Source organism: Symphodus melops (genome assembly GCF_947650265.1).
Source record: "Symphodus melops genome assembly, chromosome: 22".
In the NCBI taxonomy this organism is placed as follows: Eukaryota; Metazoa; Chordata; class Actinopteri; order Labriformes; family Labridae; genus Symphodus; species Symphodus melops.
The window spans coordinates 6,678,990-6,704,889 of NC_136712.1; the positions used below are offsets into that span (position 1 = coordinate 6,678,990).

Sequence of the window (25,900 nt, forward strand, 5' to 3'; positions counted from 1 at the left end):
GACTATATGGGGGGAATTTTTGCATTTACGAGAAAGGGAAATTCATATTATGAGAAGACAGAGAGGGGACATCATGCAGCTATTGTAATGGGTTCAAATCAAACCCAGACAGTGCAGTTTGTCCTCAGAACATTGAGTGTGTGCTTTATGAGCTGCATGGACAGCTCAGTTTTGTCTCTATCTTGAGATATTTTGTGCCCACTGTACCAAGAAGTTGTGAGGGAAACTCTTTGTGTGTGGGTGTGCATATGTGTGGTCTATAAGAAGCCTTTCCATCGTGTGGAAGTTCATAATCGTCAGAGACTGAATGACCGACTGACAGAACGAGAGGATGTTGATATTGACTGCCTTCTTTGCCTAAGGGACTCTCTTGAGGTTTAAAACCTGTTTGGATATTAGCTGAATGTGTCAGACTGTAGCTAATAGCCTCTGGGTACACAATGGTATGACAAACACAGACCAACTGGTGGCTTACACCCTTAGGAATGTGTTTACTCTGATAGAAATGTACTCACAAATTAACACCCTGTCTCCCCCCAAAAGACCTCCAGATAGAGGCTGCCACACATGGAGCAAGCGTCCTCCAGGACCGAGCTGCATGTCCTGGGCTCTGATCTCAGACCACTGGCCTCTCTTAACGTGGAGGTCTGATCTCAGACATGAACTTGAGAGAGGGACACTGCTAAAGAGTGACGGGGATTTGACGACAAAAGTGTGTCCGTGTTATTTTGAACCGTTCAGTATGCGCCATGTGTCCTGTGAACTGTTTTGCAAAGGCTTGGATCTCAGCTTGCTCAAATTGACGTTGAATGAATGAATGATGCCGACTAAATATGCCGAGCCAGAGCATGCATTCTGCATACAACTCGCTCATCTTCTGTAAAGCACTTTGGCTTCTGCTGAGAAACACTAATGACTGCCGAGGGAAGACGGTTGATAGGGGAAAAACTGATTATCTAATCTTTTAGATCTCAGGATATTCACACGGGCAAAAGAGCAATGCCCCAATTTAAATGAAAATAAGGCCCATTACCCCTGTGGCTAATCTGTAACCTCTACTTGTTTACACATTTAATCAATGTGCTTTTACTGTAGGGGTCGTCAGTGTGCCGGAGATATTGGCACATAAACAAACAATTACAGTAAGTACAAAACATGTTCTAAAACTAAATCTAACTAAAAGCGGAAAAAAAAATAACCATAGGAATAACAAATTCAATATTAAAACTGCTACGATCTGTTTTGTGCAAGATGTAGTCCATTGCTTTTATGATGTGATAACTAATGCCATTAGATTTAAACGATCCAGCAGGATGATTTATACATGTGGTTTAAAGTTCTCAAATAGAACAATCAATCATCCCTGTTTGTTAAGATGGAGAATCAAGTCACTGGCTCTCTTATTGCTCTGCCTCCTTCTCTCCTCGATGGATGGATCCTCCTCTGGGAAGATGAATGAGGGCAGTTTGCAGGACTCTTTGCGTAGACTCGCTCAAACATGCACACGCACAAAATGTCCTGAGAAGGGATGTGAGACTTAGAGGAAGGGGAGAAGGACGGGGGGGGGGGGGGGGGGGGGGCCTTATAGAGTGACTGTGTGAAACTGTGTGTGTGAGCAAGTATTGTGTAAGTGTATAAAACAGAGACAGAATGGGTATCTGGGACAGGGAGCAGATGGGATCTAACATCGGGAACAAGTCACACTATTGACTGCTCACTCACACAGAGACCACACACACACACCTTCCTGTGTGTCTGTCCATCATCCCATCTTTACATGAAGAGCTACAGGGGCATAATATTGATTAACAATGTGAACGGTGTATGAAGATAGATATGTATTGTGTGTGTGAGAGCATCAGATTGAGTGATTACGTGTGTGTCAAGAACCTCGACACACACACACACAAACACAAACACAAACACAAACAAACACACCATGACCACGCTTGATGTGAACAGTCTTAATTTTCTAAGCAGCGGTTTATGTAGCTTATCTTATTAGCTTATCGGTGTGTTCCTCGAGTCTCGGGAGCACATCCGAGGTATGTGTGTGCATAGATGGATTTAGAGCCTTTTTAAGGGTGCTTCAGCACCTCTACATTTTACTTCAACTCCCCCAAAATAATAACACTGCTATAAGAAACGCCAACTTAGAAATTAGAAATTTAATATACTGTATATTTTTCAAAGATCATTTTGAATAATGTGTAGTAAGAATCAATAACATTTTAAGTCAAACATAGTCATTTGATAATTCCAGATAGCATCCTTTAAAAAAGTGTGCAAAAGTCCCGACTGAACCAGCAGGTTGTTCTTTAAACATGCGTGTCTTTGACTTGTTTCGTTTTTGTACTTGCAGCATTTTTGATGTTAATGTGGTTGTTTCAGCTTTTTGCGGCATGTTTCATTTTCAGCTGTTGCATTCGTTACAGAACTTTGTTTTGCTGCAAGGCTGCAAATCGTTTCAGCTGATCCGGGGTGTTTGCACCTACCGGTCTCCATTGCTTTTATTTCCTCAAAGGTGCTAACTTAGCTCTCACTAAACCTGGACTAAGAGGCGAGGCAATTAGTTAATCATTTAGAAAATATATGACCTGATATGAGGAGAGACCTCGCGACGGTCATAAAGTTCTGCTGGAAAGTGCGAGTTTCATTTTGTGATTGAGCGTAATCCTATGTTTACGTGTGACAACACAGGGGCTTGTTAGCTAGTATTAGTTAGCTCAGTGGGAGAAAACAGCAAAACAACTTCCAAACGAGTCAGAGCTACAGCCAGTTTCTTTTATCACCTTGGAGTTAAGACAACACAACATTTTAAACACTCCTTCAGTTGGAAGAACCGGGGGAAGGAGGTGCACATCTATACGTCTATAATCACCTCAGACCTAACACAGTCACCTAACACAAACACATGGGTGGCAGGTGCTAATTTCAAACCCTGGTGAAGTAGCATGATAATCAATGTAGAGGCACTCAATTACACTTAAAAAAAATAGTGTGAGATAAATGAAGAGTAGAAGTTGTTGTGGACAGAGAATAAAATGAAAAGATGTTTTGTGGTGGTGTTGTAAAAACAACACAGAAAGCTGCCTCTGGATGTTAATTTCTTTAACTCTCTTGAATGTAAAACCTTCCAGTGAAGTCTTCCTCTCATCCCTTCTTTGGCTCTCTCTCTCTGTCTCCACTGAAAGAGGAGGCAGTCTTTTTGCCAGTTACACCCATAATGCATCTCAATCTTTAGTTTCAGCTTGAGGGGGGGACGATGTGATTAAAAAGCAGGAATGTTCATACTGATTGGACTGAAAGCCAGTACGAGTATGCGTGTTCATTTGTGTTTGAAATGACAGAGTGCACTTCCACACGACCTGTTGACTGGGAGTGCCTCGTTCTGTGTGTATCCATGTGTGTGTTTGTATTTGTGTGTGTGTTTGTCTTGCTGAGCCGTGCTCTCTGTCCCCAGGTAAGAACCATCGTTTTCAGTCTCTGCGTGGAGCCGTGAAGAAAAACGCGGCTTTCCTTCGTAAGGCGTGTGCGTCTGTCTGCATGGTCCAACACTCGTTAAAGATTTACTGGAAATAGTATCCTAGACATGCTAGTGGACTGCCAACTCTCTTCTCTTTTGTCCCCCCTCTGCTCTCTTCTCCTCCCTTCTCCTTTCCTCACCCCCTGCATTGAAGTTAGCATTTGTTTTCTCCCCCCTCCAAAGCTTCAAAGCAAAATGGGGGTAAGTGGCTGCCTCTCAACACTGTAAAATAGTTCATGCTCAATGTCTGCCTAACCCCTTCAAACAACTTTCATTGAATAATAATGAACTCTCAAGGCTTTATATATTCATTCTGTCTTGCAGTGGAGACCTGGAAGTTTGCCATTGTAACGATTCATGCTGTTGGCAATACTGCACTTCTTCATTGCATTAAACCTTTACCGCTGTTTCATGAACCTCAACTTTTAATTAAGTATAATCAAAATCCTGACACCAATCAGTACAAGGAATACTCAGAGAAGGGGAGGAAAGATCTTTTCTTTTTTGAGATGCAGCCACTTTTTCCCTTAAAGGTTGAGAAGGAAAGGAAAAATGTTTGCATCTGCCTGAATGAGAAATGAAAACAAGGGGACAATGGTACATAAAAGTGTTTTTTATATATATGTATTTGTGATGCCACAGTCCTCTACTTGTTGTTTCAGATTCCTTTCCCTAAAATTCCCAAGCATTGCAGCTGAAAGCCAGAGAGATAAAAGAAATGCTTTTTTTGAATTTCAGCCTTTTTATTCATTTCCCTCGGCACATGCGATATTTTTAACACATAAAAAAAATAACATCTTTCCATTTACTTTAGTTCTGCACCATCAAGTGCCGTGTGAGGAAAAAAAAAAAGACTGAAAATCAAAATATAAAAAAGAGTGGAATAAACAAAGACTGCATGACAAAACGTGATTGTTTAGGTTAGGATTTGAACACTTGTTTGGCCTTTTTGTTGATTTGGGACAGCTCGGAAAATCTGAAAATGACTTCTGGAGATGATGGTACAGGTGATCAGTATCTGACTTTTGCCTTTTTTATATGATGACAGACACTAACATACACACAAAGTGCTGTACCAGTATACCTCCCTATTCCATTTGTATATCTAATATATCACCTCCTTATTTGGTTCAGTGCATTTTGATCAAGTTTTTATAGTTTCAGAGATATTCTTTCCATTTTAAACACATTTTAAATAGTAGTCTTCATAAGAAAGAATTAATCAGTCTCAATGTTGGAAAGTGTGACCCTTCCCTCTCTCTCTCATTCCCTCCCTTCTTTCATTTCTCTCCCTCCCATGCTCCCTGATCCTTTTCCTTCTTCATCTCCTTCCGTCGGAGGTCTATGGGGTTTACTCTAACAATAGGTATTAAACTAGTTCAGAGCTCCATTGAGGAGAAGGCACAAGGCTGGTTTTATATTTGAAAGGCCTCAGCCTCAGGAGAAACCAGAGGGCCTTGAGTGCTTTTAACTAAGTAGCAGAGCAGCAGGTGGCACGTGTTGAGGTGAGGGAACACAGAGTGAGGCTTTAATGTTCTGAGACACCAGCCTGGTCTCTGCAACACACAATTCATCCATCATCAACCATGTGGCAAAGTACTCTGTTCACTCACTGCAGCTTACTTTGATGTATTGTATTAGCTAAGTGCTTACAAGCCAGCTCATGATAAAAATAAAAGAACCTCAGCTTTTTTTAAACCTTTGAATGCTGAAAATCGTATTTACTTATTTATATTAAATCCATTGCTGACAGGTTTTACAAATCTGTCCCGGGACCTAGGCCATCCCACCAATAAATGCTAAGGCTAGAGTCATTGTGGACTACCAAAACTTGACATTTTTATTTGTATGGACTGGTTACAGTTTGGAAGATTGGCTTGATGACTCTATCTAAGGATGACTTAATGCATGCTTGAGGACACTTTGCATTATCACAAGATCAAATCCCTGCTTCATGATGAACAAGGGTCAACATTTTTCAAAATTAAAAAATCAATGCTTGAGCTGATCAATACTGCTATCGAGTTTTATTGGTCTTGCAATCTAACGTCATATCTCGAGAGGAGTCACGTCTCTTAAAATCAATTCACTGGTGCACAAACAGGCATTGGTTGTCTCGCCACATTCTTAAATAAAATTGAATTGCCAGCCAACAAGCACATCAGAATCGTGAATCAAATGAAACCAAAATGCAGTACCTCTGACTGTGTGGGGGGGGGGGAAGTCTGGATGCTCCTGTTTGAAATATTCTTTCTTGGAGAAGGAATGTTCCTTATCCAAAGAAACCAAGGTAAGCGCACCCAAACTTTGTAGAAGTCCCATTAGTTCAAAATAGAAATTCTCATTGAAATTGGCTGAAAACAATATTAATACAAATGAACAGCTACCATTCCTGATTGAAGTCATAGAAAATCTTATTATGCTCAGATGGGCAGATGAGTTCTTCATGAGAAGGTTTAGCTCATTTAAACTCTGGACGTATTACTTTATCACAAAAGGCAATGGGAGTCATTAGTAGTATCTGTCTGTGTTCCTCAGAGGATGCTACAAAAGGTGACAGTAAGCCTCGTGCAGCTCATTCCCGCAGGCAGACGAAGACCGACGGCAGCACTAAAAAGCAATGTATCAGTTCTCTCAACCTACCATCCCACATTCATCCCTTTCTCTCTCTCTCTCTCTCTCCCTCCCTCCCTCCATCTATACCTTCATCCTTCCATCACTGCTTTTTATCACACTTTTCCATCTTTTACTGCCAAATCATATTACTCTGTCCCTTTTTACATGGTGTTCACTTTCTTCATCGTCCTCATCCTGCCACCTTAACACACACACACACACACACACACACACACACACACACACCTTCTTGAGCCACACACAATTGCGGTCTCATTGTGGCTTTATAAACAAAGAGTGAGATTTTATCCGGTTCACATATTTGATAAAAAGTTATTAGAAGTTGAAATCCTTTCTAATCGCTGTTGCAGAGGTTTTGACCCAGGATCTGTAACCAGTAAATATTGTTAATATGGAAAGTTAGTGCTTGATTAGCTCAGGCAAACACTTCAAAAATATAATTTAATGTGGATGACGTGATGTGTTTGAACCAGTGTCAGTGTAGCTCCTGAGTGCTTAGCTACACAGGACTGAATGCACTGAGTGTGTGAAAATCTGAAGTAAGCAAGACTGCTGTCATGTAGGAAGTTAAAACAACTTTCCTATCCTGTCAATTCATTTTTTCTCTTCCTCTTCCTCTTTTTTCTCCCTCCTTTCTTGTCTCTCAGTGAGCATGCCGGCGAGCGAGAATGAATCTGTGAACACAGATAACGCGCCAGGGGGAGACGTGGAAGGGGAGACCTGCTGTACCCGGCTAGCGTAAGTACCTCACCCTCTTTCTCAAACACACTTCTCCTCTCTATCCCTCAGCTGACTCGCTCACCATCAGTCAATCCTGTGGCAGAACTCTCATATCACATGTATCCAAACGAAGGAGATGCAGCAGACTTCCCAAACCCAAGGACGCTGTGTGGTCTACAATCAATGTCGAGTCATCGTTGGGCAGCATATCACACTGGAGATCAGTCCTGCAAACGGCTGCACTCCATCAGAAACCTTCGGGAGGGGAGGGGAGGGGAGGGGAGGGGAGGGGAGGGGAGACGTGGTGAAAGAAAAGCTTTATGTTTGGTGCTTATATAAGAAGAACTGGGCATCTCCTCTGAACGTCGCTCACTCTACCTTTAAAGACAATCTCTTTCCCTTTTCACAGCCAATCTCTGACCTTGATGAGACATATGGTGGACCATAGGGATTTCATCTCACATTAGGCCCCAGTGAATTTTTCTTTTCTGAAGTAAACTACAGATAAAACAGTCACATTAAAGGCTGAACTTTGTTTGAATAACAGTTGCTGGGTCCTGATTTAGCTGGAAAAAAAATGACAATGCTTTTAGGGTTATTTTGCTCTTAAATATGGTTGTTGCTTCATGCTATCAAGATAAATACTATAAAGTTATCTTAATTTAATGGTTTTTAAGTGTCCCAAGAACTGAAAATGTTCACATGAGAATTTAAGAATTATTTTAAAATGTTTATTTCACATAAGCAAGTTTGTTTTGACTTGTAAAATATTGTAAAGCAAAAGAAATGAAAGAGGTGAAAGAGCGTGTTCTTTCATGACATACAAAGAAAACATGACCATCACTTCTAACTCCACAAAGAAGAGAGAAGAGGATAGTTTTATTTCCTTTTCTTCTTGCCTGCTCTCTCTCTCTCTCTCTCTCTCTCTCTCTCTCTCTCCTCTTCATGTGTTTGTAGCTGAAGTGCTTTCCTCCTCCCCTGTGGGAGCTTTCGAACAGCTGACTCACACACTCCTACTCCCCCCTCTCCTTTCATTTTTTACATTATTCAAACAAGTGCGCTGCTTTCTTTAGTCTTAGAATCACGGCCACACTGGAGCTGTGACCCCAGTGGGCCCACTTCTGCACACACTTGCAAACACGCCGACATACAAAACTTTTAATCACCGTGAATTAAGCTGAATAGATTTGAAAAGAAAAGATTAAAATAGAACAAAACAGAATAGAGAGTGACGTTATGAAATAGAAAACTGATTAGTGATGAAGCACAGAATTATTGTCCAGAGGAACAGTAAGGCACACTTTTCTCACACTATCCATCTGTTACCTTGTCTTCGTTATGTTGTTTTATTTTGTTCACTTGTCCCTTGTCAAACCAAAACAACTGTTTGGATTCTACTGTTGGAGGGAGCTACATGTTCGGAGAACTCAAGTCCAAGAGATAATTCTCAAAGTGAACAGTAAAGTCGATTGTTGAGGAAATATTCAAAAAAAGGAAAGGAAGCAAAGCAACAGAGACAAAACTAATACATTTTTAAAGTGACAGCAAAGTGTTCTAATGTCTTTACTCAATTTACTGCAAATATTGTGCTGATAATTAGACCAGTAACTAATGATAGGTTCTTTTGTTTGATTGTCTGTTACTTTCTTGATTAGTGCTTCTGGAGCTTTGGGATTTCATGAGCTTTTTATTTACAGCTGGACTTTACTCTAGTGCTAACCTAATGATGCTGGATATATGCACCATACAATAACAGAAAAAGGAACATTTCTGACCCTATTATGTCATTTATATAGTTTGTATCTTTCCGATCAGACAACTTCTTGTTATGGCACAAGATTAACTTTTTTGTTCATCATGTCTTAAACAGTGGCCGAATAACTTTGTTTGAAAGTTATATCACAAAGGATGTTTAGTTTTACAGTTGCATTCTTCCTTTTATCATCCACGCAGGAGCTCCAGAGTTTAAACACAGACATGTGTGTGTCTTATACTTACTTCTGTTAAACTGCTAGGAGCACAGGCTCTAACTGTTATGCAGACGCTCAGCCTGTTCTTCTGCACATCGCTATGGAGACAGACCTCAGGGTAAGAGCTACTTTTGCGCCGGCTGAGCCATTAATCTAGACGGACACATGGAGCGAAGAGACGTGTGTACTGTCAGCTTCCATATCCAGCCAGTCAGTCATTTTATTCTTTCAATCAGTCAGTCAGTGAGTCATTTCATTGCGTCTGTCAGTCAGCCAGTCAGCAGGTCAGTCAGTATATCTGCTTTTACAAAATAAAAAATCAGTACGTATTTGGTCACAGAGACTCCCTTCCAGAATGCCCAGTGTTGTTGTCCTTAGAGCGTTTTCTGAGCATTTCCAATTAAATAATTTGAATTTGCATTTTAAATTTCGAAATGGGAGATTTTTTTTTACTTTATTTATTTTTTTACATTACCCAGCCTTCTCTTTTCTTCTAAATGTCTTCCATAATCGATTGTCCTCAGTACTTTATGTCTGTGATTTTGTTTGCTCAAACAGTGGTGAACAATCAACAGACTATATTCTAGTCATACATTGTGTTTGTTCACACCAGGTCTGATTGGAGAAAACCAAACGTCGAGGTTTTTCTTTCTTTTGACTGGATGCCACTGTGTACATGTCTGCAGGGGTGATTTGTCCAAATGATTTGGAATTATCGGAATGAAGTTGTGTAGAGAAAAGACAGGTAGACCTCTGCTTACAGTGTAGTTGACTTGAGGTTTAATTGCATCTAAAATGGGATAAAGGTGAACTTATTCACCTTTATCGGACTCAAATCACCCCGTTCATGTTGTGTACCTGTCTCTATGTGTGTTATGTGTGTGTGTATAATCCATTCTGTTTTTGTGTTCCAGAAATAGGATCTCCAAATCCAAGTTCAGGTTAGTACATGTTTACCGTGGTCCTTTAATCCAGCTGCTCTAATGACTCAACTGTTGTTGTATCTGTACAGCCGCTGGATGTGTGTGTGGCATTATTGTGAACATATGTGCACAAGAAACCCAAGACAATATCAAGTAGCTACAGTCAGCCTTGATTCTGAAGTACTTTTGCCAAGAGCTAGACCAGAAGATTGAACCCCACTTAATCTTGAGAGCAAAACTAGTTCTACAATAAGTAGCTTAGGTTAGCTTAGCACAGAACTACAAGTGTCGTCACAACTTGCCTGGATCTGCTCCAAGTTAACAAACACCTCCCAGTTAGGCTGAACTCACTTCATTGTTTCTATTTGTGACTCCAGATTGACCAGATTGGTTGAATCTTGTCATCTAAACTGTTACAAGAGTCAACAAGCAGCATTCTCAAATGTACAACAATTAGACTGTTCTTCATTTTCCACAACTTCAAAAGTCAGTCACCTTCATATGCACGCTCACAACAAATGTCTGGAAACATCTGTTTTAAAAGTCAAAATATAATTCAAACGAAACAATCACAGACATCAAAAGGTTACCTGTATTGAACTTAAGGAACGCATGTCTGCTTGTGTTGTGATGTGTGTTCTCATGTAACATTGAGTGTGTGCATCATGGCGCACAGCCCACACACTCAAACAAAAGATAGTAAAAGATGAACTTGATATAGGCTGAGAGAGAAAACACTTTAGCTTATTGAGGACATCAGTTTGACAAGAAGTAACAGCACATGATAAATCACCTGGTGTTGTTGGTTCCTTTGGGGGAAAAAAATGAAGTCTGTTCAACCTCCGTTGTCTAACAAGAAGGTATTTTATATCCGCCCTGGCACCAGGAAGCCGACTCCACACTTCAAAAGCATTTGTGTCAGCCTGATAAAAACCCTTTCCTTAGTACAGTTATATCGCTGCTGCCAATGTCAAGAGGCTGGTCATGTATAGATCTTCCTGTTCCATTCTCTAACACCTAAATCCAGCCAGAACCGGTTTGCAATAAACATATCTCAACAAACTGAGACACCTCAAGGTCTCGTAAACCTCTTAACGACTGGACAGTCTGTACCCGATGTCAGGTTTTGTAATTTCCAATTTGAGTTCCTCAACAGATCTGACACGAGTCTGATTCAGCATATTTACATTAAACACTAAATAAGAATATTTAAGTATTATCGATTTTTCCTTTTCCTGTTTGGTTCAAGATAACATTTTTTGTCTGGACAGGTGTCTTCTTTTTATTCGCTGTCTACCATTAACACATGACTCGATTCTTATTCACTTTATCATTTTGATCAACTATTTTAAAACAGCTGTCTTATTCGGTTCCCTCCCACTGTACATGTGTTTAAACATAAAGCTGTAGGATGATGTGTATTCTTTGGTGCTTTTTCATTGTTTAGAACGAGAACAAGAACGGTCTTGAGTTTGTTCTCTCACTGAGATTATCTCAAAAGGGTGTAATTACATTTCCGTCGTGCGATATGGTTAAAAAATGAAATAGCCATGAGGTATTGAGTGGACGTTTTCACACACATGCAACTGAGCGGTGTGAAGCTGGTAATTACCAGAAACAAAACCTGTCATTTTGAAAAGTAGAGGGCAAGAAGAGTTCAAAAGAGTCAGTGTTGAACACAATACAGAACAATGGTTGGAATTGTCTGCAAAGAAGAAACGAAAAACTCCCATGACGTGTATAACAAACACATTTCAATTTACATTTGTTCGCCTTTTCCTTCAAATGGAGCATATCTCATTCTGCTACAAAGCTCTTCTTACTGTCTTTTCTTGGTGTGAAACGTCCTTGAGGATGACTAACTGTTCCACAGCTCTGCTCTCAAACAACAGAAAACCACAGGCTAAGGGCTGATCTGATCACTACTCTGTAGACAGACTAATTGACTCTTTATTTATCTTTCCTCTCCTCTGCTGTTTGTTTTTCCATTCCTCTTTTTTTTATTGTTTTCTCATTCCTGCTTTCTTGCTCTTCCTCCTGTCTTATTCCTCTGGTCTCCCTCTCTGCTCCTTTTTCTGTCCCTTATTTTCCTTACTTTTTCTCTCTGAAATCTTTCCTCACCTATTCATCTTTCCATTTCTGCCTCTTCCTCTTCAGTCGATACTCTCGGAGGTGGAACCGGCTGTGTAGGAGAAAGTGCCGGGCTGGAGTCAAATCCCAGGTTTTCTATTGGCTGGTCATCTTCCTGGTTTTCCTCAACACTCTGACCATTGCGTCCGAACACCACCAGCAGCCTCAGTGGTTAACAGATGTACAAGGTATGAAAGCGCACACACATTCAAGTCATTTCAAGGCCCAAACATAGCACTTTATGTTATGACTACACTTGTTATCTTTTTTTGCTATCTGTCCTTTTACTGCTCTCATTGTTTGGCATGCATTCTCTCTATTTCATTTTTGACTGTCTCCCCTGATCTTTCTTCCTGCTCAGACATCGCTAACAAGGTGTTGCTAGCACTCTTCACCGGTGAGATGCTATTGAAGATGTACAGTCTGGGGTTACAGGTAGATGGCTCACTTCTATGTTTGTTTGTTTTTATTAAGAGATTGTGTTTTCATAATTCTAAGATAGACATGAACAATTCCTACCTGAAGCACCTTAAACCTTTTCTCTCTCTCTCTCTCTCTCTCTCCTCAGGCGTACTTTGTGTCGCTCTTCAATCGCTTCGACAGCTTTGTAGTGTGTGGAGGAATTCTTGAGACCATTCTGGTGGAAACGAAGATCATGTCTCCTCTCGGCATCTCTGTGTTACGTTGTGTACGCTTGCTTCGAATCTTCAAAATAACCAGGTAAATTAAGATGTTTGTCATTCTGACAATTATCGGATGAAGTTTTGCTGACGAAGAGTCTTTATCCCTCTTCCCTTTCCCAAACGCAAATGCTTGCACATACATTTGAAAGCCACACATTTAGTGTGTAGTCAAACACATTAGATGCGAAATATCAAAATACCAAATATCCTCAGGATGCACAATCCAGGGGGGAAATGTCAGACATCTGGGAAAATTAGTCAGACATAGTGCTATGTTTTTAAAAGATATCTTCTGATTTATGGTCTGTTGTTTTTGCTCACTCTCATTAAATGGACATCTCTCCCTCAGATACTGGAACTCCCTGTCAAACTTGGTGGCCTCTTTGCTTAACTCCGTCCGCTCCATCGCTTCCCTGTTGCTCCTGCTGTTCCTCTTCATCATCATCTTCTCCCTGCTCGGCATGCAGCTCTTTGGGGGGAAATTCAACTTTGACGAGACCAGACGTAGCACCTTTGACAACTTCCCCCAGTCTCTGCTCACTGTGTTTCAGGTAATGCAGCTGCAGACTGTCTCTCTTCTATGACTTACAGCAGTTTTACAATATAATGAAATGTCATGTATCATGTATGGGAGTTCTTCTTTCCAATTAAAATGTAAAGTCATTTTTTTAAGCATATATAAATTCAAAATGTGTTACTGAATAACATATTAATAACTTAAATTAAATGAGAAGGAAGATTAAAAAAAGAGATTGAAATACAAAATGTTTTAAAGTTTTAAGTTTTGAAAAAGAAATATATGATTCAGCAAAAAGATGACTAAATCCAAATGTATTAAATTAGAGTTTTTCTTTTGTGGGCTATAATGTATTTCTGTTGTATGTTGGGTTTTTCCCATGTTTTTCCTTCTACAGATCCTGACAGGAGAGGACTGGAACTCTGTCATGTATGATGGTATAATGGCTTATGGTGGACCATCCTTTCCTGGCATGCTGGTCTGCATCTACTTCATCATCCTCTTCATCTGTGGAAACTGTATCCTGCTGCAGCAGAGCGAGCCTTACCTTAGATAGTTAAAAAGTAGCCTAGTGTTGGACGACTGATACGTGACAGAAGATTTCAGGTATACATTTTGTTTGTTGCTGTGCATTAGCAGCAGTTTAGTGACGTTCAATAGCAGGGAAGTTTACTCATAAGTCACATACGGTCGCCTACCAGGATTGTTTGTAACTAACCATCATGATGGTTAGCATTAATTTTGGAACTGTCACAGAAAATTTAAAGTGTTAATCACAATGGGTGCCTTACCTACACACAAAAGTGTTTGTTATTCACGTTTGTGATTTTTACATTAAAAAATATGTTTGTTTTTTTCTACTCGGATTTTATGATTTTTTGGTGAATTTAAGTCCAGTGTGTTAATATAGTATGTCAAAATGAAATCATAATTGTAAATTCATACATTTAAGGCTGTGCTGAAAAAATCATACCACACAAGGCCAGATAAAGTGTTTTTAAGATGAATAAAAAGATGTCATCAAAAATGGCCAATTATAGCCCAGACCCCATAGGGTTCAGGGTCAGCAACATCCTTCACTCCACACCTCTGATCAGATATCCTGCTGAATGTCTTCTTGGCCATCGCTGTGGACAATCTGGCAGATGCTGAGAGCCTGACATCGGCGCAGAAAGAAGAGGAGGAGGAGAAGGAGAGGAAGAAACTGGCCAGGTAAAGTGTTAGACAAGAAAACATGAAATCAAAAAGCAGAAAAAGGAGACCTTAAACTTACAACATCCAAAATAGACAGAAATGCCCCGAGACATTTAAGGATGCTGGTACTGTAGGGGTGAAAGTAAGAAAGATGTTTAATAATTATAACACAAACTTGAAGCTTTTTAAGGCAGGATGACATTTGCTGCTTTGTTTTCTGTTTTAACCGATTTTATGGTCAATATTTGCAACTCATTGCCGAAAAAAGCTCATTTGTCAGCAAAGTTATCACAGGTTTTTTTGTGAAGCTTAGGTAAATGGAATCCCCTCTGTGGCACAAATCATTAAATGTCTCCTTCTTGGTTGCTACCTGTATTGATCAGAGAAGCAGTGTAATGCAAAACAACCTTTTGCCTATCCACTGTCCTTTTAGTTTAATCACAACAGCACTCTGAAATACACCACACCACACCACTGAAGCCAAGTGTTTATTTTGTTCTTTCAGTGAGATGGATGTACTGTAAGCATCATCCTTTCTCTCTCTTTCTGTAGGTTGGCCAGCCCTGAGAAGCGTCATAACAACGAGAAGCCGCCTTTGGAGGAGAAGAAGGAGAAGAAGGAGAAGATAGAGCTCAAGTCCATCACTTCTGATGGAGAGACCAACACTGCTACTAAGGTACAAAGAGACACACACAATGATACTTGCTTTAATAGTTGAGTAATTTAGGGTGTTTTTGTATCAAGGAATATTTGTTATGCTTGCTCTGCAGATCAACATGGATGACTACTGTGGTGATGAGAGTGAGGAGAAGAACCCATATCCTGCTAATGACTACATAGGTGATCTATATGTGTGATGAAAGATCTTATTAGAAGAATTGAAAATGAAACTTTTCAGTTTGTGATGTAAAAAAAACAACTTAGTAATATGAGCTCAGTGAGATATGATTTGTAAGCTTCACTTCTCCCTCTATTTCTCTTTGTCCAAACTGTTTTTCTCTCCCTCCCATCAGGAGACGAGGAAGACGATGAACCAGAGATGCCAGTGGGCCCGAGGCCGCGGCCACTCTCTGACATTCAGCTGAAGGAGAAGGCTATTCCCATGCCTGAGGCCCGCGCCTTCTTTGTCTTCAGCGACACCAATAAGTAAGAGAGGATCCTTCAGTTCATTCCTCTACCTTCCATTCTTAGCCCCGCCCTCACTGTCCTCTGTTTCCTGTGATCACCAACGTGTTTTTGTAACTGGAGATTCAAACATGATTTTCTCTCTCTCTCTCTTTCTCTCTCTCTCTTTCTCTCTCTCTATCTCAATCCCTATTTCTTTCACTTTGCTTTTTAGATTCAGGGTCCTGTGCCATAAGATCGTAAACCACAACATCTTCACCAACCTCATCCTCTTTTTCATCCTGCTGAGCAGTATAAGTCTGGCTGCAGAAGACCCGGTCAAGAACGACTCCTTCAGAAACCAGGTTACACACACACACACACACACACACACACACACACACACACACACACACACACACACACACACACACACACACACAGTTGAGCATTCATTAAAGACAGATATACCCAGATATACATAGCTGTGAATTGAAGTAATTACTACAGTCATCATTACCAGCACTGATAGACTGACCTTTTGCACCGAGTGAGATTTCTGCCAGGGGACAGCAACTGTGATTAACTTCCTGTTAAGAAGATGTGAAATGACTGTTAAGTTTTATTTTGATCATTTAACTTTCATATCCAAAGTAAAGGAATAATCTAATCTTACTCACACAACAACGAAAACGTATGCACAGTTAATCCCATCTCCCATCTCCAAAGTATGAAAAATGTCTTTTAATAACCTCTACTGTTTTTGAATCTGCACTGTAGCTATAACCCCCAATAGAACAACTTATTGTTTGTACGTTAATGTTGTTTAGTGTTAATGGATGTTGTTTGTAAGCTACAGTTTAGTGTAAAGAAAAGACTGGTTCTGTGTCTGTTCTATATTATTCATCCCATAGTGAGCAAGGCATCTTTCCGAGGGCCAATAAAGATCTGCTTTATTCTATTTTCCCTGGATACAGTATAGACCTCTGTCTATTAGTCCAACTAAATTAACCTTGCTCTGGGCCTTAATGAAATAATACATCCTGTTTTCCAGCGACTGCTCTTTTGTTCTAAGTCTATTGAAGTTGAATCTGAATGTATTATCCTCAGACCTGAGCCTCATTAATATTTCAGTGTAATGTGGAGTCATCAAAGAATATCTTACAGTAGCTCATGAGTTCAACATAAACCCCTGAAGATCTGCCCCTCTTCTTTTGTCTCTCTTTATTTTTTACGTGTAAATATTTGCATGTTAGTCGAGAACACTTGTAATAAGATAACATGCCGTATCATAGAGTTTTGTTTTACTGTTTAAAGCATGGCAGATGAACCTTCATCTGTATGTTAATCATGTAACTCAAGGATTACTGTTCAACACTCATGTGTAGTGCATGGATGTCAAAATCTTCATCTTAACACTCTTGGTGTGTTTCAGATTCTGGGCTATGCAGACCATGTCTTCACTGGACTCTTCACCATAGAGATCATACTTAAGGTAGAATTTAATAATGAAGATGTAGGACAAGTTGGCCTGCTAGTGCACTCGTTCATGTATTACCACTCTAATGAAACATTTTCTACTTGTAGGACACATTACAGTCTAAAGTTCTTTGCAGCTGATTTGCCATGCTGGCAGCAAACAGGGGTTTGATGTTTGTTTTAGCCTGTTGAGAAGGGTAGAGAACTCTATAGAGATGACTTTCACATAACTTTTAACAACCATGGTAGTTGGTAGTCAACCTTTCGTAAAGTAAGTTCAAAGTGAAATACAATTTGCAGGTACGTATTCCCCATGTGCATTACTAAGATCTGACTTTTTTCTTCTTTGTTTGACTCCAAAATCTGAACTTTAACCCCGACAGATGACAGCCTATGGAGCATTCCTCCATAAAGGTTCATTCTGTAGAAACTATTTCAATATTCTGGACCTGGTGGTTGTCAGTGTGTCTCTCATCTCCTCTGGAATACAGTGAGTGAAACTTTGTGTTTTCTATCGCATGTTTCTCAGTTGTTGTCTGCTTTTGGTAAGAATTGTGTGCACTGATACTAACAATATTATTTGGCAGTACGTTCCATGGATGTTGCCAGTGAATCTTTGAGTGTAATCAAACACACACTTGTTTTATTAAATGTTAAACTACTGGACTAGTCAGCCACGTAATGACAAGTGTACAAGTTCCTTGTCCAATCTAAGAACACACAGATCAAATTGCTAAGTGGCTGAGTGAGGACATTTTCATTTGTAAATTGCCTCATGCTTCACACTTCTCTCTCTTCTCTAACAACTTTACACTTCATTACTCCCAATCTCTCTCTTTGTGATGTTTATTAAAAATGTTCTCTGCTTCTTGTAGCAAATAACTCCTTGAACACTGCAATATCTCTGATGTTTAATATGCTATGCTACACTCTCTGTCTCTAACGCTTAATAGTCTAGACTTCTCGAAGTAAGTCCACATTAGTCTGTATTAATAACCCCCTTAACAGACCTTCACCTTTAATGTGTAAAAGTGTCACTCTTTTGATTTTGGTATTTCTATGGTCTTGGAGAGTTAATTTAAAGCCTCATTAAAAGTAAGAAACATGAAAACTAAGACTCTAATGAGATGTGATTAACACGGGTTGAGTAGACCATTTAGAAGGATTTCACAGTATTGATCATAACTGAGGGGTTTTGTTGTTATGAGCACTAAATATCTGCTCGCAGGGATCATATTCAAGAGTATCTTTTTGATTATGGGTCCTCTTATATTTCTGTCACCATCATATCTGGTAAATATTGATGTCTTTGTCATAGACTTGTCAACGGGTCAAACTCTGCTGAACTCTCCCAGGTCATAGAAATGACACCTGAATGCTAAAACTGAGTGGTTTTGCCTGTTAAAAGTAGTTTGTGTGCAGGATTTGTCTTGAATATATCACAGTCAAATTAATTGTTATGCTGTTTCATTCAGTAGTTTTAAAGTCAATGCTGTTTTGCTAACAATAATAACACAATCACAGAGGGCCTCTTGGAGTAGGACTCTTCTATGAAATCTTTTGCCATGTTCTCACTGAAGTATCTGTTCACATTGAAGCGAGGCTAGAGAAAAGAAGAAATACAAACTAGTCCTCAAAGGAAGAATGTGTGACTTTTTGGATCCAGGAGATGTCGCTCCTTGAGCTCCAGCATGAAACCAAAACAACTCGAGCTGCATTTTTGTGCTACCTGGCTGATAGTAGTGCCCTTTAGTTAGCTGGTAGCTTCACATTGCATGTCAATTTAGACAAAATGATCATGATCTAAAAACGCTCATGTGACATTCAAATTAGCAGTGAGCTCTAGTCCCTGACTTAAACCACTTTAATACACAAGGGGATGAGCAGACCGGCCACCCTGTCCCTGTAAATACAGTGTAGGTAAGGCTCAGACAATATGACAGACAGCGGGACTCACTCATTGTAGACAGTCATGACCCAGAGAGTTATTTACAGAGGATATACTGGATTTCTGCTTTACGTTAAAAATGTCGCACATTGAGCCTTTAAATAGATCCCAACACATATACAGTATATCTATAACATGGGGTGATTGAGTCGTCCTGCATCGTGAAGTCTCGACATTTTGTTTGGGGACGGTGTGATGTCATAATTTCTGGAAGGAAACTGAATCTCTGCTCTTTAAAGTGGTCACAGTTAGGCAGTCTGCAAATGTTATCAAATGTGAATCGTTCTTCTAAGCCAAGAAACTGAAGCACATCTGTATCTTTTGTATAGATATTCATCCTTAAAGAGGTAATGTATCGAACGTGTATGTATCGAACTAACACTAGAATATATTAGAGCAGTTGGTTTGACTGTAATATCTTACTGATAACATCCTACTCTGCGTGAACTACCTTTAACTTCCCTAAAATGTTGCCTTCCTGTTGAAAACGTTGCACAACGCTCCTCACTCTTTTGTTCAAAGCCGACACAAAGTAATATCACTCCCCTTGAATCACTTCTTTGCCCCTCTGAAAGTCACTCCCTTAAAAGGATACATTGACATTTTGAATATGCTCTCTTCCTTCTACCTCCCTTCATTTGTTCTTCAGTTACCTGAATAACTGCTTTGCTTTCTATGCTGACGTTAAAATCTAGAAACATTTTTAAAAGCTGTTTAAATCAAATCGTGACAATCACAGTTTGAAAGCCAGATTCAGATAACAGAAGGACTAATGTTGCAGCTCTTTCAAGCATTCATGGTAAAAATCAAAATGTCAAGGTATTCATTAAATTCCTTTGGTTACTATGTAAGACTTTTTTTTTTTTTTTGATCCACTTCCTTTCGGAGGTCACACTCTTTGACCTTCGGCTTGACCTGAAACTCTCTTACAGCACAGTAACTCTCTGTTTGCTAGTAAACTGTGTGTGTTGGTGTGGATATATTTGTGCTGTACTCGTGTGTGTTTGTACATGAAACGTATGTATATGTGTTGTGCTGTGTTTTATGTACATTTGTGTTGTTTACTATTAGTTCATGTTTATTTTGCCATCTTACTTAATCATCATGTCTTTGATCTGGAAAAAATTCACCTCCCTCCAATTTAGTGCTTCACTTTTAAGATATAAGATAACATTGTTTAAAAGGTAGTTGAGGTTTGTTTCTTTTCCAACATATATAGTAGTCTATAATTGAGACATCTTATATAAAATGATATTCTTCCCCTAGTCAAATTAAAAATATACCCTTTTTTTTACGTCTCTGAAGATCATTTTTTCAGTTGCTCGATTTATTTCCATAGCGTGTCAAGTCGTCTCAGTCTCCACAGTTTTTTTAACCACTGCTTTAGCTTTTGTTAATAAGCTTCATCACAGATGCTATTAAACATACTGTGAGTGGTTCCAGTTTTGAGACGATATCTAAACAGTAAAATGTGTGTTTAATGTGATGTGCTGGTCAGCAGGTTAACCCCCCGTGTGTTTCAGGTCCAGTGCAATTAACGTGGTGAAGATCCTGAGGGTTCTGAGAGTGCTCAGACCGCTGAGAGCCATCAACAGAGCCAAGGGACTGAAGGTTAGAGCACTCGTGCAAAAAACACCCCACACAGAGTCAACACTTGCACTCTTCTTAACGATAAATTAACTCACCTTGATTTCTGTTGTATTTTGCAGCATGTCGTGCAGTGCGTGTTTGTGGCCATCAGGACCATCGGCAACATTGTCATCGTCACAACGTTACTGCAGTTCATGTTTGCTTGTATCGGAGTACAGCTCTTTAAGGTAAAGACAAAAGGAAGAAAAGAAGAGTCTAGACCTGCGTACAGGCCTCGTGGATGTCATCACTGATAATGCCATAACTGTATGTTTTCCTCTTGTTGTTTTTTTGTCTAATACTGAGTTGCTGATGTTTTTCCATCAGGGCAAATTCTTCTCCTGTACCGACAGCTCTAAACAAAATCATGCAGAATGCAGGTAAGAGATTCATCCCGTCAGCGCACAAGCTTATTACTTCTCTCTTAAAACATAACTCCTGGATAAAACACGTGAATTTGTGTTTGTCTGCTTGTGTTCACAGAGGTTCCTACATTATGTATAAGGATGGTGATGTTGGGAAGCCTGAAAGAGCCCTGAGGGTGTGGGAGAATAGTGACTTTAACTTTGACGACGTCCTGCAAGGCATGATGGCTCTCTTTGCTGTGTCTACCTTCGAGGGCTGGCCAGGGTGCGTCTACGTACAAACACAATACACATGAATATACACATTTGCATATCATATGCACACGTGTTTTCCTTTTTTTTTTTTCCTATTCTATTATTCCTTAACTGTTTGACAGTTTAGTCCCTCTCTTTTTTCTCCTCTTGCCGTCCTGCATAATTCATCTTCCTCCTCTCTTCAGATTACTGTACCGGGCCATAGACTCTCACGCTGAGGATGTCGGGCCCATCTACAATTACCGCGTTGTCATCTCCATCTTCTTCATCATCTACATCATCATCATCGCCTTCTTCATGATGAACATCTTCGTCGGTTTTGTCATCGTCACATTCCAGGAGCAAGGAGAGCAGGAATATAAGAACTGTGAGCTTGACAAGAACCAGGTACGGTTTCTGTGGGTTTAATATCAACTGTTATTGTTATGTGCACACGTCTGTGAGTGTAAAAGTACAGTTTTATGTTTTCTCAGCAGCAGGACAGACAATAAGTATGAGTTTTCCATTTACAATAAAAGGCAGAGTGACTCTGCTGTTCTGACGGAAGTGTGAAAGTCATTTTGTCATTCAGGAGGCACAAGGGAGGGAGAATGAAGGCCAGGAAGGCGGGGGAGACATGGGAGATTCTGGAGAGGCTGAACATGAGTTTGGGGGGGGGGGGCTGAACTACTTCAGGAGTGCAGCCAGGAGGGAGCCGCAGCACCTCAGACAGGGGCTGAGACTTGCGCTAACAGAAGGAGCTAGGCCAAGTCCCTGCAGCTGTGTTCTCTGTGATGATGAGGAAATAAGCAGAGAGAATGTAGGAGTTGGAAAAAAGGCCTTTTTTAGGACTAACAGAAAAACAATTGCACATCCTTGCTTCCAACACAGTCTGAGTAAAGAAAAACAAAGTGGTGCACCCTCACTAATATGTCAAAGGCAAGTGTCTTGGTTTGTGTTTCCTCACTTTATGTCCCTGTTTGTCACAGCGTCAGTGTGTGGAGTATGCTTTAAAGGCTCGCCCATTGCGCCGCTACATCCCCAAGAATCCCTACCAGTACAAGGTGTGGTATGTGGTCAACTCCACCTACTTTGAGTACCTGATGTTCACCCTCATCCTCCTCAACACTATCTGTCTGGCCATGCAGGTAAGTCATATACACACACATTTATACTTATTGTTGGTTGCAAGTTGAAATGAATAAAATGGGAAAATATACCAATCAGGGCTTTAAACAACTACTATAAACAGGCCTGCTCTATCTCTATGGACATTAACAAGCTGTTTACGTGTCTCTGCAGCATCATGGCCAGACTAAAAATTTCAACGATGCCATGAACATCCTTAACATGCTCTTCACTGGACTCTTCACTGTGGAGATGATTCTAAAACTGATTGCCTTCAAACCCAGGGTAAGTCCACCTCTATAGCTGCAGAATAGAACAGCATCATAGGAAAGTACAGTTAAGTAAAGTAGGGCAGCATAGTTAATGGTATCTCCTGCATTCAGTAGATTACAGCAAAGGATTTGATCAAACAACTATAGAGACCTTCCCATAAATACTCATGTGTTATAATAGATGAATGTAGACTACAACATTAAATAGCATTTGATGATTTCCTCACAGTTATTGTAAATAACTCCTGACTGTTGTTGAACTGAATCTGTTTGATTTCCTCCCGGTGATGATGATGACATCAGAGAGTTCAAACTTGTTTAGCGAACAGCTTCATGTGGTTTTTAATCTGACTGCTCCCTTGTTACCCTCCCGCTGTTGCTTTGTAGCTCTGTGTCTATATTGGTCCAATCACAGAATTTCCTGATGCGTCATCTATTTAATCAGTTACAGATGGGAATTATTCTCACTGTTATAGCTGGGTTAGTGGAAAATCCTTTCACAAAATCAATAGCAAAAGCATCTTTTGATTTTACAGTGTCAGGCTTAAGTTGTTGCTCTGTTCAGGCTGTTGGTAAGATCTTTTTTTTTTACAATAACTGATGATTTTTTTTACATTATTTCAAACAAGCAACAATGACACTTCAAGTCATTTTCTGTTCAGCTTACTCACAGGCTTCTTTAAATATGAAGGTGAGATTAAACCCCCTGCCAAAGGCAACTCTTTTCTTCTCTCAGTTTAGCTTCCTACCTTTCTCCTGTTCTTACAAAATTAACAACATTTAGAGAATCATTCAAACCAACCTCCTGGGGTTTATAAAGAAAAGGAGAACGTTTTGTGTTAGAGGATATAAGTTATACTGTTTTAATTATGTTATACAATGAGTTACAGCTGGTTAGTAGGTGAGGTACAATTGACAATACATTAATGCTTTGATGTCCTTAAAATGTGATGATGTAATGGAGACATCTAGTTATCATGTAATTACTTTTGTATATAATGATGTACGTCTACCATTAGGTCTGTGCAACATTCTGCATACTTTACTCTGTTTTTAGGCACATGAAGCTCCAGCTGGATCTTACCCTCCAAACTGCGTAGGACAACTTTTAAAGCTTGGGAATTGCCTTCATGCGGCACTGCATTATAAATGAAATGTTATGTAATGTTGAAGTAAAATGCCAGATTTCTAAAATTAGCTTTGCAGCTCCTATTTATATTTTTCTTAATGTGTGAGTCAGAGTTTCTCCTGAGTTGTGATTGATAACAAGTTGTAAACCTTAAGCTACCACTCAAATAGTCACTCATTCCCTTTTTGAAAATCAAATCAGTCTACATGTAACGAGTAAGTGCAACATGAAGACATGTTCCCAAGCCAACATTGAACATTGCTCGTTTAAATGCACTAGTTTTCTTGTGTGTGTGACCTTCAACTTCTGGCTGTTGTATTATAATCGTGGTTTGTTTTTATAAACCTTTTTCTTCAAACAGCCACCGCACCGAGGACCAGCTCACTAACACTTTTCTTCCCAGGTATTACAGCCATAAACACACACAAGTGGGGTCAGCTCCAGGACGGTGTTTCTTTGTATTTGAACTGTTTGTTAACACTTAAAAACTTTGAACAGGTTTCACTCTCTCCTCTTCCTCTGAGGAGATTCAGTTTCATTTTGACACTTGAACTGTGTTTTTATAAAGTGTTGGAAGGTTCTGAAAATCTGAGCACATTGTTACACTTATAATTAGAAACTAATGTGTGCCTATGGAAGTGATTCAAACCAACTCAATCACAGCACACATGTATTTATATACTAATGTATAACTGATAATGCGTTAATATTCTAACCAGAAAGAAACACTAGATTAAAATGAAAATGCAATCCAAAGAAAAGCGTTTAGTACTTTGTATGTAGTCACAGCTGCAGTTGAAGTGCCTAAAAAGAGTTTTGGGGTTGTTTTTATGATGATAATAATCCAGCTGAGTTTGACAGATGAAGAAGCTTAAAATAGATCAGAAAGATTTTCTACCAGCATGGAATTATAAAATATGTGCGTTCGTGACCCAAAACGTTACGTTAGATTTGTTCTTTGCATACTGTTCAACTTTATGTGGCTTGTTTGAAAGCGACAGCATTTTTTTAAAGACAGTGGCCTCACATCTTATTATCCAAAAAGGGATTCTTCTATTTCCCCTGATCAGATGTCAAACAAGGTTTAGATATACAATGAGAATCAGTTTTTCTCCAATCCTGTAACAAAACATGTCGTTGAAAACAGAAGAACATAATTAGCCCTCCAAGCCCAGAGCGATGAAAAGTCAAGTGTGCAAAGAAAACAAGTTCTCCTTTTCAGTTTATATAACATATTTTCATTTCACCAGCTGAAATTATTCCATTTTAGCCTGAAGCTATGTGGATGTTTTTCATAAATGCTCACTTTGTACTACTGCTGCTAATGAATTGCCAACAATAAGTCAAGTAAACAAAGCGAGCTTTTAGTGTAATCACTGCCACAGGTTTACTGAATTGCCCCAACATGCTTAAGTAACTGCTATCTAACACGCCATCCTGACAGGAAATCCAGCTGCTCTTGATGAAGCAAAACTGCAGAGGAAACAAATTGATTGGGTTCATTAGAATTAGAATTAAAATTCCTTCATGTGGTAGGGTCAAATTAGCTGATTTTTCTTTGTTTCCTTTGTGTACTGTACGACCTCATACCACCTTAAGAGGGCTGCGAAGTAGCAGCAGATGTTGTTTTCCTTCTAACCTACCTTTCTTACCCTCCTCCTCCTCCTCCTCCTCTTGCTCACCTCATCCTGTGTAGGGGTACTTTAGTGATCCCTGGAATGTGTTTGATTTCCTCATCGTAATTGGCAGCATTATAGACGTCATTCTCAGTGAGATCAACGTAAGTACGAAGCCCACTCTCCTTGTCACTCCCTCTTTCTCTCTGTCTTGTGCCCTCTTGCTTCTCCTCAACTGTTCATTTCCTGACTCTCTCCTGTCCTTTGTCGCTATCTTGTGTTGTGCTGTCTTTCCTCTTTGTATCTCTCTTCCTTCTTTCTTTACTTCTTCTTTCTCCTGCTTCCTTTCTCCCTCCATCCTTGACTCCAAGATGGCCGTTGCGACTCAGGGGATGCCAACCACAAGGGTTCCTGAGCAAGAATTATCCTGTTAGTAGGTTTTTAAATTTAAAAAAAAAATAGAGGGATCTAAGGCAGGTGAAGCTTTGAATGAAAAGGGTTTCTGTCCGGCGTTCTCGTTCCTTATCCTTCACGGTATCCAAGATGTTTCCAAGTTTTTTATTTTTTTTTCTCCACTTTTTGTGAAACTGTGACATGTCCTCAGGTCTGTTTCCTTCACTAACTGAACTAACTCACTGACCAATCATTAAACAACTTACACATTTATTTCTTTTCTTTTTTAAACTGCAGCAACAG

The 25,900-nt window shown here is 39.7% G+C and overlaps 1 protein-coding gene across 19 annotated transcripts in view; it reads left to right on the forward strand.

The window, feature by feature from the left end:
* The window catches only part of cacna1c (calcium channel, voltage-dependent, L type, alpha 1C subunit), a 162,039-nt gene that overhangs the window by 107,912 nt on the left and 28,227 nt on the right, over positions 1-25,900 (forward strand). For 8 of the 19 annotated variants that reach the window (XM_079335626.1, XM_079335635.1, XM_079335638.1 and 5 more), the window contains exons 11-33: positions 3,464-3,532; positions 6,811-6,901; positions 9,768-9,794; positions 11,934-12,094; positions 12,268-12,341; positions 12,475-12,626; positions 12,939-13,140; positions 13,504-13,624; positions 14,204-14,318; positions 14,853-14,976; positions 15,071-15,140; positions 15,314-15,446; positions 15,640-15,769; positions 16,840-16,899; positions 17,267-17,373; positions 20,355-20,442; positions 20,541-20,648; positions 20,788-20,840; positions 20,944-21,090; positions 21,266-21,467; positions 22,049-22,207; positions 22,362-22,472; positions 25,285-25,368. In XM_079335626.1, the coding sequence (XP_079191752.1) occupies positions 3,464-3,532; positions 6,811-6,901; positions 9,768-9,794; positions 11,934-12,094; positions 12,268-12,341; positions 12,475-12,626; positions 12,939-13,140; positions 13,504-13,624; positions 14,204-14,318; positions 14,853-14,976; positions 15,071-15,140; positions 15,314-15,446; positions 15,640-15,769; positions 16,840-16,899; positions 17,267-17,373; positions 20,355-20,442; positions 20,541-20,648; positions 20,788-20,840; positions 20,944-21,090; positions 21,266-21,467; positions 22,049-22,207; positions 22,362-22,472; positions 25,285-25,368 (2,588 nt within the window). The remainder of the gene's footprint in view (positions 1-3,463; positions 3,533-6,810; positions 6,902-9,767; positions 9,795-11,933; positions 12,095-12,267; positions 12,342-12,474; positions 12,627-12,938; positions 13,141-13,503; positions 13,625-14,203; positions 14,319-14,852; positions 14,977-15,070; positions 15,141-15,313; positions 15,447-15,639; positions 15,770-16,839; positions 16,900-17,266; positions 17,374-20,354; positions 20,443-20,540; positions 20,649-20,787; positions 20,841-20,943; positions 21,091-21,265; positions 21,468-22,048; positions 22,208-22,361; positions 22,473-25,284; positions 25,369-25,900) is intronic. The other 11 variants (XM_079335637.1, XM_079335630.1, XM_079335633.1 and 8 more) reach the window with 6 other exon arrangements.